At 44.4% G+C, this 12,849-nt stretch overlaps 1 protein-coding gene across 2 annotated transcripts in view; it reads left to right on the forward strand.

The window, feature by feature from the left end:
* The window catches only part of Pip5k1b (phosphatidylinositol-4-phosphate 5-kinase type 1 beta), a 287,232-nt gene that overhangs the window by 227,946 nt on the left and 46,437 nt on the right, over positions 1–12,849 (forward strand). For both annotated transcript variants that reach the window (XM_059259518.1, XM_059259513.1), the window contains one exon: positions 2,371–2,515. In XM_059259518.1, coding sequence (XP_059115501.1) covers positions 2,371–2,515 — 145 coding nt within the window. The remainder of the gene's footprint in view (positions 1–2,370; positions 2,516–12,849) is intronic.

Here is a 12,849-nt window from a genome sequence, read left to right on the forward strand (position 1 = left end):
TATTTTGAATTTTCTATTTTGATCCAATAAGAGGAAGTGGTGTCTTACATATTTCTGTCGATTATTTCTTGGTCTTTTGGTTAACAACAAATATAGGCTTTTTTTTTAACCATTATGTTCTTTGGAAAATCTCCAAAGTGTCTTCTACTTTCTATAGACGATTCAAAACTTCTTGTAGATATGTTCCTTCCCACAATGTCTTCAGATAGATTGCTGTTTCTGTCCCCTTCTAACTCAGCATTTGTCTCCCATACTAAATTGAATTTCTTTATCATATTCTCATGTCTAGAGTTACTTCAAAGGAGAGTTAATGATTCACTGATGGTGGTTAATATTGTCAACTTGGCGGGATCTAGAGTGACCTGAGAGACAAATGTTCAGGCATACCTGTAAAGAATTGTCTAGATTAGTTTAACTTCGGGGCCTGCCTGTGGGAAAGTGTCTTGATTAGGTCAACTGAGCTGGAAAAGACCCACCCTAAAACTGGATGGCACCATTGCCTGGGCTTTCATCCTGGACAACACAACAGGGAGAAAGCCGGCTGAGCATAAACACGTGTCCCTGCCTGTTTCCTGACAGCGGATGACAAGGACCAGCCGCCTCACGCTTCCGCTACCATGACTTGTCCCCTGTGGTGGACCGTACCCTGGAACTGTGAACAGAAATATCAACCTTCCTTTCTTGGGTTGCCGTTGTTAGGTTATTTTGGTACAGCAGTAGGACAAGTAACCGGGACACTGCCTGTGGTCCTCTCTGTACTGATGACCGTAGATAGCCACCCCTTCCTTGCAGCTGCCTTCCTCTGGCCTCTCCCCCAGCAGGCTGCCTGATTTCTGAGAACACACAGAAAATTATAGCTAGCCACAGTTTGAGAAACAGGACCAAATTTGTTTTCTTAAATAACTCTTGTTTTAACTGACACTTTTGTTCTCTTTTGTGTTTTAAATTGAAATCTTCTTAAGTTTCTAGGCTGGCCTAGAACTCCCGATCATCCTGTCTCGGGCTCCCCAGTAGCTGTAGTAAAATTAAATATACTCCACTGTACCCAGAATCCATGGAAACAGAGGAAGTAGTACACCTGTGTGTGATGTACACCACACCTGTGATGGGTTTGGGGATTTTTTTTTTCACATGAATTGGACCATTCCTTATGGATTTGGGCACATTTTTATTTATTGTCTAAACTTTAGAACTCAAGTTCAGCATTTCCTGTCCCTGCTCCACTGTCCCTCCATGCCTGTCCCTCTACCTCATCAAATAGACTTCTTCAAATCCAAAATCAGGGGTAGAGTTACAGTGGTGGTGGAGTACTTGCCTAGCAGCATGTGTAGGGCCCTAGATTCAGCCAAAAACAAAAAACAAAAACCTTCAATCTCATCTGACAATGCCTCATGTGGCCATGTTCCCATTTTCCATTTACACAGTGAAAATACATCATCTGGAACTTTTTGTGTGTATCAAGCAATGTCAGGAACACCCCAAAGCTGCACTGTATTCATTGACATGTTTCCAGCTCAGTTTGAGAAAAGATACAGAACTCATATAAGCCATGTACGGTGGCACATGCCTTTAATCCCAACACTCAGGAGGCAGGAGCAGGTAGATCTCTGTGAGTTCAAGACCAGCCTGGTCTATATAGCAAGTTCCAGTACACCCAGGACTGTATAATAAGATCCTGTCCCCCAAAAAAAAAGAGGGAAAAAATCCGTAAGGACCTTGGATGGAGCGCCTATACGCTCCAGGTCACTGCTGAGCCTAAAGAGTTCTTCCTTCCAAACTGTGGAGGACCCTGACATAAATCCTTTCTTGAACTCTAAAATTTTAAAAAGAAATAAGCACTTTATCACTTTTATAAAGGCAGCCTTGCTATTGAAATAGGATGTTAAGAAGAGCCCTGAGTCATGTCCACAAGTCCACATAGGCTCGAACGGGATTGAGATGCGCCAGGCTGCTGTTCTGTTAGAGGGTTTGTGTCCCCTGAAGTCTGCTCTCCTGTGGAGGGAAAGCCCGTCCTCTCTGTTCATGCATCTGCCAGTCACCTTTTAATCTCTGCCACATTATCTCCTTAAAGTCCTCGGAATTTTTATGCCATTTTGAAAGAGTAAATCACTTTATTAGGTTTTGAAAAGAGCATCCCTAATGTCATTTCCATAAGCCATTTTGTAAATTAATGTCATTTCCTTTCTGTCTAACCTGTTTGCAAGCAGATATTTTACATTTCTGTTGTAGTTCTGAAGAGCACAGTTAATTCATAATTTTGTTTGCAGCCTGGTACATAAAATGAATGCTTTTGACTCATTTAAGTTGTTGCAGATCTAAAGTGGCCTGTGTTACTGAGATTCATGAGTGCATACCTTTGCTTTCCCCTAGCCTTGGGATCCCGACACAGGCCGGACCTGGTGCCCAGCACTCCATCATTATTTGAAGCTGCTTCCTTAGCGACCACAATCTCATCATCTTCCTTATATGTCGGTGAACACTGTCCACATGACAGGACTACGCTTTATTCAAACAGGTAACATTCAGTTCCATCAGCCTGCCAATCAATCAGGCTGCTCCTCTGTCAACCTCGGGCCAAAAGCAGTACCTCTGAGATTGTGTTTCTAGCAACCAGATGTGCCTGTCCCCTGCCTCATGCGTAGGAGAAAGGGCATGCTTTATTTTTTACTGTTGCAAAAATACATTTAAAGGAAAACCCTTCTGTTTCCCTCTGCGATTAATTATTATGTTTTGCAGAAATAAGTGATAAACAGTTATACTCTTGGCTGCATGCAAAAAGACAAAGCTTTTATCATTATTATTTTAGTGAGTGTGCATGTATGCATGGCCATTCACATGTGTGAACGTGGATAGCCTGTGCCAGTGTACATGTGGAGATCAAAGGACAACCCCATGCGTGGTCGTCACCTTCCACTGTGTTTTGTGGCAGAGTCTCTGCTTTCCTGCTGCATAAGCAAGGCTGTCTAGCTGGCCCATGAGCTGCCAGGAGACTCCTGTCTGCCTCCAAGATTGTGGGGGTGGAGATGCTCATGCTGCCTGCCAGCTTTTATGCGGGTCTGGGGATTCGAACTCAGGTCCTCACATTTGTTTACGTAGCAAGTGCTTTTTACCCATTGATCTTTTACTTTTCTCCCTTCCCCCCATGCCCTTCTTTGAGACAAGGGCTCATGTAGCACAAGCTAGCCTTGAATTCATATTCAGTGTGTGTCATCATACTTAATCACCCCTATCAGTAACTTCTTACATTTTTTTATTTACTGGTGCCATGCTAGGCATTGAACCCGGAGCCTTAGGAGTGCTTGCCAAGCACTCTGCCACGGTGCTACATTCCTAACCTGTGAGTAGATTCTTTAAAACAGCCTTTCTTCATACATATTACTAGAAAGAAGTTTTATACACTGTTTTGTACGTAAAGACCTTAATGACTATGGTAAAAAGAACAATATTAGTGGCTCTCAGAACTGCCACATCTGTCAGCCCCGAGTTCAGCGTGGTCTTTGGCAAGCTCAAGTTTGGTGGTGATATCTGCTTATCAGTAGTATTTTCTTGCTCTGACTTTTCTCTCTTGGCTACACAGAAAAGTAGGCGCAAGGGTGGCAAGCGAGGCTCTGGAGAAGGAGGTCAAGTGCGAGCCAGCAGGGCACGGCTTGGACCCTTTCACCTGCAGAACCACCAGAAAGGCTCCTCTGTAAATGATTTAAGTGGCTTGAGCTACAGAAAGGGCGTTTGATTTGGCCAGCTTTCTTGGCTTGAAGAAATTCAAAATTACAAACACTAGCCTAATGTGAATATGGAGCGTGAATGTTCAGATTTGGTTTCTCAATTAGTCCATCATCTCTGTGTATGGGGCAGCAGAATGCATGGGTTGTACCCATGAGTGTAAGCGGCAGCTCAGAGGGGAGAGGGATGGTCCAAGGGAAGGTCCCAGCAAGGCTAAGAACAACTCTCACAGGATGTGATGGTGCGTTTTATGGTTTGCTCCCGTGGTCATGACCATGAGCATATGATTCAGTGCGCTCTTGAATCGCTTCCTGGAATTCCCGGCACTAAGGGAACAGGATTGGGGGTTGGGGTTTTGTTGTTTGTTTGTTGGGGCTCTCGTTGTTGCTGTTGTTGGGTGTCAGAAGGGTTCTTAAGGGCCCTGTCTCTTGGCGAGAGGGGTTCAACTCCTGGGTATCTGAGTGCTGTCTTCAGGCTCTGGCCTCCTCCTCAAGACAGTCTTTGTGGCCAGCAGGAAGCCAGCTACCTCTCCAAGCTCTCTTTGAAGTTGGATTGCTTTAAGCCATTTTCTCTGGCACTCTACCGCCATGTTGCAATTTGATATCTTATACTTAGCTGTCAGTCAGGGTTCAGCTGCAAGAACCAAAAAGTATTCCATCCACAGCAGAAGGGTGTGGGAAGGCTGATAGAGCGGCCTTGGTCAGTCCTGGTCGCTCCTCTGAGCCCACCCTCCTGCAGCACTGAAGTCAGGATGGTACTCAACCAGGTATTCTCCCAGTGGCAACTGAGAAGGTATTACAGAGATCCCAGGATGTCCTTAAAACAAGCCGACAAGGAAGTTAAAGCAGCCTCACTCTTCCTGGCTTTTCTCAGGTAGTGAGGAGAGCTCCGGGACCCTCCAGGCACCACCCTCTGCTTCAGTCCCTGCTGTCTGTCACCCTCCTGCTCCCTCCCACAGGCTTTCTGCTGTTAGCCTTGATGTGTAGGGAAAGCTGAAAGACCCACCAGAGTCTCAGCGTTTCCTTAGGGAACTCATAAGGATTCAAGACTCAGATATGCTAAAACCTGAAGAGAAATAATGGCCCAAGAGCCCCCAGGGAATGAACATTCCTGGATGTTTGCCCTGCTTTCAGCATGGAAACCTCCCCAACAAATTGTAAAGACATGTTTCTATCATGGTTCCATCATCTTCTTTAGTGCTAGTGCTGTATATGATATTTCTTGAAGTAATAAGTTGATGTGGTCCTAAGTCTCATCTGGCCCACTAAGGTTTAAAATCAGATACAGACAGCCTGAGAGGAAAAACGCATTAAAAAAGAGAAAAAAGAAAGTACATCAAATATTGACATTGAAATTTACGTCTGAGATTTTTCTGTTACACTGTGACTCATATTCCTGTTCCAAGTGGCCTGCTTTCTCACTTCAACATTGTGTTAGCCTTATCTGTGCTCATATAAGCTATGCGTACTTCAGGTAACAGCTGCCATCCTCGGGCTCTATAGAGCCCTTAACTTTAAAGCATTGAATAGCACCCAGATAAGTCCACACCTAAATTATATACTACAGTGGGAAACGGCTGTCTCTAGAATTCTTTGTGACCCTTCAAGTCCCACTGTTTCTTAGAATACATTCTGGTTTGTTAAGTATACTCTCAAAATGGACTAGGAAGCAAAGAAAAAAGTCAGAGTGCCTTAAAAGTATATTTAGCTGCTGATAGAGAGTACATAGTCTCTCTCTCTCTTTCTCTTCCTGTCTCTGTGTGTACATGTGCGCACATGTGTATGTGTTGTATGTGTGTGTTCATGTGAAAGGATATGCACATGTGAGTGTGGAAGCCAGAGGCCAGTAGCTATCTGTCTTGCTTTCTGAGACAGGGATCAACTGCCTTTTCCTCCTCCCGCTTGCCTAGCAAGTACTTACCACCTGAGACATCTCTCCCCAGTGCCAGGAGTACATATTTAAAGGTTCTACCACATGATCTCGGGTTAGAGTGCACACATCACAGGAACAAAGCGACATGCCATCAGCAGCCTGCTTCCCAGACAAATTGTGGGTATATAAGTTCTGAATTTCTGATACTTGAATTTTTTCTTTCCTACTAAGAAATCTGTTCTTTAAAGGAGGTATAAATTGAGCTCTGAGAACTAGAAAGGCAAATAGTTTTTCATCTCAAAACTAAGAGCAATTCCACTTAGTGTTGTGGAATAAGTTAGGCACATGAATATTCATTCTCGCCGTGATTTGCTGCCCAGTTGGGAGCGGAGCCGTGGCTCTGATTATGCATACAGATTGAAAGCGCACTTCATCCCAATGCATCTGTGCTCTGGCATCACAGAGGCCCTCCCCAGCATCATCTTGCTAGCCAGTCTCAGATTTTGCTCGTGTTTTGCTAGTGGCTGTCTCTAACAGCTAGTCCACTTTAGAGACATGGAGTTTTATGACAAGAGCAGATGCCATAGGAGAAGCCACTGGCCATTTCTACCTGGGAGACCAGCTGGCAAAACCCTCATAACTGATGAGTCCAGCATCTAGATCTCAGGCTGACCCAGAAGATGTGACAGCAATCCTTTGCCCTTCTTACTGTGAACCTCGGAGCGCATGAGCTGATTCCTGTAACCACAGGTCTCCTCCCAAATTGCTTACCACTCAGATTAAAGACGTGGAAGGAGAGCCATATTAAAATAGATGAGAGACCCTTCTTTAGAGTAGTCTAAAAAATCAGGAAATGGCTGTGCAGACTACCGGTGGCATGTGTATGTCTGCTATTAGAGTCTAGTTGATCTCCCAGGTCTAAACCTCCTGTTCTTTCCTTACATGATCCTTGCATCAAGACCTGCAAAGACTTTTGGTCTTCCTGTGTGCTGTAGGCAACGTTGGTTGACTGCCTTTTTTCCTAACATCAATTCCTCTAGTCCTGTATTTTATTACCTTCTTTTGCTGCATAAGAACTAAAAAAAAAAGTAATGGACAAAGTGACAGACTTACATTATTGCCTACCCATGCTGATTGTGTGCTGGAGGTCATTGGCTACTTTTCTCATTAAAAACATTGTTGCTCTGGTCGTTTTTCTATCATGATACCAGCCACATTTCAACTCATCAATAATTATATCCTAAAACACTCTTAAAAGTGTGTCATATTCATTTTAATTCACAAGAAAGCTGCCATGGCACTTTTATTTCCACCTTTCCTGGACGGACTTAGAACTGTTACTCTCCCTATTGAGCAGTGACTCTCGGTAGAAAAGTTTCTGCTTGGTTTACAAAGACTTGTATCTGTGCTCAGTGGGAGCAGAATTCGGAGGAACATTTACTAGCTAAAATATGACTAAAAAAGGAAGTGCTAGAATGTGCTGACATTCCAGATCTTTCCCTAACCCTGTTATGGGCAGAGCGTACTACAGTGTTTCTATGGTTGTTGTGCCTACCTGCTCTGCATGGACCCCAATCCAGGACTGTGCAGCCTCGATGGATGATACCCTTTGGATGTTAAATTTTCAATTTGGTGTCTCTAGACTCTTTGGGCTTTTCTGTTTCTTCCTCTGTATCTTCATTCAGCCTTGCAGACAGTCTGGCTTACTCCCCTGCCTCAGGCATTTCTCTTGCTTTTTTCATCGTAATAAATCACCACCTGGAATGCCAGCCCACCAGCTGTCACTCTGGCCATGCAACGCTAGGCAAGCTGATTTAGTTTTGGTGTGCCACGGGTTCCTCATCTGTAAGAGGTCCCCATTTGTGTATGTTTGTTTGTGCGTGCGTGCGTGCGTGTGTTTGCTTGTGTGTTTGTTTGAGAGTCCCCATTTGGAATAAGTGAATTATTTGGAATAAGTGAGTAAGTGAATCCCTGGCCCAAAGGGTTGCTGTAAAGATTGAATTGAAGGCAATTGGAATGCCTCCTGGAGCATGCCGCCATCAAGTCATTTGTTACCATACAGCCAGACACCTCGAGGCTTGAACACCTTGCCGCTTCCTCCTAAGTTCCACTTGCAGGAGGCAGCATGGAATTGTTTCTGGCAGAAAGCATCAGATGAAACTTTACTACTCAGAGGCCAGTCAAGAAAATAGAAAATCCACTTGGAATTTTAAAGGGAGTTGATTTACTGAGTGCAAAAAGGCTGGAAGAGTCGGGAGGGAGAAGCGACAGAAACCCAAGGAATCCCGGTAGGAAGCAGCGCCCACAGTGCCCCTGCCACCTGGGACCTACAGCCACCTTTCAGGCAGGGACAGTGGAAGGACGACACCAGCTAAAAGAGCTGAGACAGTGGCGGGAACAGAGCCGATACCAGAGACACTGCACAAACAAGGGAGGAGAAAAGTGAGGGAGAAGGGAGCCAGGGGCTTCTGTCCTCGCCTCCTCCTTGGTGTCCTGCCATCTCAGCTGGCAGGACCTGGCAAGGGAAACTGTCCGACACGACACGGTTTGCCCTAGCATAGAGGCCCTGGGGTTGCAAAGTCCGGTGCAGACCAGATACAGATACGAAAACAAAAACCAGGTTCGTCTTTTAAAAGAAAAAAGGAAGATGAGAAAGGGTGGGGAGAGAATTTCAGGGATCAAAGCTTTACAAAGGAGAGTGCACACGAGAACAGGAATCCACTTCAACTCCTATAAAACGAGTCACAGAGCCTGTTTATTAGCATGCCAATGTAATAGTACTATGTAAAGTAGCTGCAATTTTTCTAATGATCTGTGCAATTAGAGACGGCAGTATTTACCAAAGTGTCTGGCTTTCCCAGGTGCTGTGCTAGAGTGAATGCTGGTTTATAAATATCATCTTGGCTAATTCCAGGCACATGGAATAGACAAAGCAGTTTTTTAGCTCAAGAATTCATCAGGGAGGTCTGATGAGGCCTGAGGAACCCAGGTGGTGCTGCAGACACACTGTGGAGGAGGAAGAGCTATCGTGCACATTCTGGCTTCTGAAACTGTGACCCTAACCAGTCCCTTCAACTGACTGTAATTTTGCCTGGAACAAGTACTCATGAGCAAGGAAATACAATGTCCCTAATAGATTCTGAGAAATTAGATCACCAAACAAAAGTGCACATTCTCAAGGATCCTGAAGCAAAGCCTTCCCAAGAAAATCTCTTGTTAGGAAGAAGACTACAGTGGCCATGATAGGTCTCTGAGGGAGGGCCTCACACATCACTCCAGTTATAGTCATGGAATGCCAGCACATCAGACCCTGACAGAAACTTCGCAATGTGCCTGTTAGTGTTGTTTCTCCTCTACCCCCAGAAAGCTAAGGGAGGACCATGGATTTCCATCACGTCTCCTGCACCTGGATTTTACCAGGTGGCTGCTGCCTTTTTTCGCCCCCTTTTTCTTTTTTTATAAACTACAGAACTGCTTCTGAAGTGATTGACTTTTCAAATGATCCCTCACAGATTTCTGCATGGACAGGAAATTGAAGTGAATTTTTCAGATACATGACATTTTATGAATAATTTAGGGCTCAGAGGTAATTTGCAAATACTCTTTTCTTAAGGAATTGATGAATGGTGTTATTTCTAGGTGTCTTTCATATATTAGTAAGATTCTTTTCATGGCTCCTATATACAGATAAGCCATATTGCCAAAAAGCAGGAGGTGTGGGTGGTGAGTGCTGGCCAGACATTAGATATCATGATGAGAGACAAAGACAGAGAGAGAGAGAGAGAGAGAGAGAGAGAGAGAGAGAGAGAGAGAGAGAGATCGGTGGTTAAGACTTGGGTTCAGTTCCCAGCACAATTTCAGCTCCAGGACCTGACACCCTTGGCCTCTCTGGGCACCTGCACTCACATGCACACATACACACACAGACATCCACATACAAGTAATTAAAAATAATACCTTCTTGCCAGATGTGGTGACAAACACCTTAAATCCCAACACTTGGGAGGCAAAGTTAAGTGGATCTGTTTGAGTTCCGGACAAGCTTGGTCTACATAGGCAGATCCAGGACATCCAGGACTCCGTGTGTGTGTGTGTGTGTGTGTGTGTGTGTGTGTGTGTGTGTGTGTGTGTGTGATTTAAAAAATGAAGCAAGTTTTGTGTTCATTCTCTGTCTCTCAAATCTTGGAACTAAAAAACTACATCCTTACTGTGACTGAGGCAGGCTGATCTCTGTGAGGTGAAGGACAGCCTGATCTACACAGTAAATTCCAGGCCAGCCATAGCTACATAGTGAGACCCTGTCTCACAAAGCAAAAACAAACAAACAAAAATAACATTCTTATTTTCCATGACTTCAAGGGAAATGTGTCACAGTGGGCATGTCTCTGTCAGCTCTCCGATTGTCTAGCCTCTTTCGCTGGCCTTCTAGAGAAATGCTTCTCCTTGTGACTAGGTTCTGCATGACAGGCACCTGCCTGTCCAAACAGGGCTTCCAGTACACGGAAGGGGAGGAGGGAGTGGCTGTGTGACTGAGGGTAACAGTGTTGTAGCTGAGGCACCTCCAGGCTCCATCAGAGATTTAATGTGTGATGTGTTATCTGAAATACAAAACGTAGCAAAATGCCAGTGTTTTCAGATTATATTAAGAATAGGACCCTGGTGCCTTTCTTCAGATTTATCTGCAAAGATACTAAGCGAAAGTACCTTTGACTATGGCCAGTATCAAATTTGTGTCCCAGCTCAGGGCTTCGGACCTGAGGCCAAAATGCTTCTCTGCTCCCTGCTGTTCTTGGCTTCCTGTATCTGAAGTCCTTGGTTGTAGCTAAGCAGAGACAGGCTTTAATCCCCTTGAGTTTCGCTGCCTCTGTTGTTCTATGGGAGGGTCGCTTTGGGCCTTCTCAACCCTTAGAAATCCCCCTCTCGCCAGGCGGTAGTGGCACAGGCACCATCTCTGTGAGTTCAAGGCCAGCCTGGTCTACAGAGCGAGTTCCAGGACAGCCAAGGTTACATGGAGAAACCCTGTCTCAAAAAAAAAAAAAAAAAAAAAAACTACACAAGAAAAAAAGAAAAAAGAAATCCCCCTCTCAATCCTGGCCTTTTGAATCTATCCCCTTGGTTGGTTCACCTGACAGCAACTGACTGGATCATTTGCTGAAGCTACATGTATGCATGTTAACTTCCTGCAATTCCTGGACAGTTCCTCATCGGGTGGTCTTTCAGAGGCAAGCACCCAGCCAAGATAATCTCTGTCAACCCAGCCCCCTCACTACCTCAGCATCTCTTTGACATAGTCTCTACTGACGCACCAGCATATTCCCTCAGTGTAGTTCTATGTCCTGTGTAAATTAGTGGTGAATGTCTGAGCCTGCACTTCATGGTGAATAAACTTGCAGACTTGAGTTAGGAGTCTAGCCACTTCCCCTCGATCCAGGGGCCTTCCGGTGCAGGATGCTGCCCGATGCCTGGGCCTAATTTTGTTTCTCTCACAAATATACAGGAAGAGGAACCAACACCTTCTCTCCCAATGCAAGAATAAAGTAGATCCATTTCCTGTTTAGTCTTATTGCTCCCTATGGTTTGAGCTCCACAAATGTCTCCTTCATTTGGATGGCTAGTTGATCATTGGAGTGGAAGGATTTCACAGTGAAAACCACCCATGGAAACCTGCTGCCCAGAGTCACTAACTTCAGAGAGATGGCCATGCCTGGCCCCTGTAAGCCAAATGCATCCACCAGCCCTGCCTGCCTTTGGCTTTTATTTATGAGAGTTATCGTGTCCAGAGACTTAGGGAAATTCAGCGTTAGAATAGGAGGTAGTGACATCCTAGTTCAGAATAATAGTAACCAAAATGCAATTATTAATTGTCTGCTTTCTGCAATAAGGAAAGATGAAATGTATGTTGGCCGAAAGGAGCTCATTCTTTTTCTGTCCCATGTTGAAAGGTAGTGTTTGGAATTTCACCAAAGAATTAAAAACAACTGGACTTATTCATTCAATAAATGATTTGGCTAAAATGGAAATGTCTACCCTGGTTGCTACTTGGGAAGGATGGTGATATTTCTCTTTTCTTTTTCTCACCAAACCTTACGAATGTTTCTGAGTTTTTAAGCACTTAATCTGCAAGAAGTTGTTTTCCCTTTTATTGTATGTGGGTACGTCTGGATTAGTGCCTAATACATACAACTGTTGTTACTGGATGCTGTCTGTCTCCCTGCGGAGCGGGCAGGGGAGCGGGCAGCATTCCAGGGTCCAGTTGAATCTTATTTGGGAAATGAGGTGTTAACATCTCTGCCATTGTTGTGCCCACCCACAGCGGAAAAAACTCACTCTGATCCCAGAGTTCTGGAAATGGAAGGAACCTCTGACATCATGTCATCATCCATCCTTCTGTTTATATCTTTCTGTGTCAAACTTCTGTGCAGACACACGAGTGCACACACATACACACACACACACACACACACACACACACACACAAATGTGCAAGTTTAGCAGTCGGATGGCTCTATAAAACTTACAAGGGGAAAGAACAGGTCTCTGTTGACCTCCACATGTGTTTACTCCTCGGATGCTGTGTCTTCAGCTCTCTGGGTTAACCCCTCTCTAGTTAAACCGTGTTGCTAAGTGGCATGCCTAGGCCTCTGTGTCCGTATCGTTCTTTTGTGTATTAGCTGACAACTTCTCCCTGTAAACAGCAATTCATCTGTCTTTTCTTAACCCCACACCTGCCTCATCCATGAACTCTCCCTGTCTGCATAGACACCCTTCCTGCCTTCCCATCTTCTAGGATAGTTCTGTCATGATTGTGCCTGCCAGTCAATTTTGAGTATTTTGTTGTAACTTTGCAAATACCATATTATACAGTCATGTGCTGCTATCTGAGAGAGATTGGAATTCCAGGACCTGCTTTAGATATCAAAATCCGTGGATGCTCAAATCCCTTATACAAAATGCTGTGTTTGCATGTAACTTTTGCACACCCTTCCGTATACTTTGTATCTTCTCTGAGTTGCATATAGTACCTAACACAATGTAAATCTTGTATAAATAACTGTTTCACTGCATTGCTTATAAAATAAAAATGCAAGTTAAGATGGATTTTTTTTTCCTAAAAATTTTCTAACCTGTCCGTTGAGTCTGAGGGTTCCACATCTGCAGAACATAGAGCCTACTGTGCTGTGGCTGTTCTGTGTTTTGTTTTGTTTTTCCTTCTCTCAAATTCCTTTTCTTTGCTTTTTGTTTAATCTTGCACACGGA

This window comes from Peromyscus eremicus, chromosome 1, assembly GCF_949786415.1.
Source record: "Peromyscus eremicus chromosome 1, PerEre_H2_v1, whole genome shotgun sequence".
NCBI lineage: Eukaryota > Metazoa > Chordata > Mammalia > Rodentia > Cricetidae > Peromyscus > Peromyscus eremicus.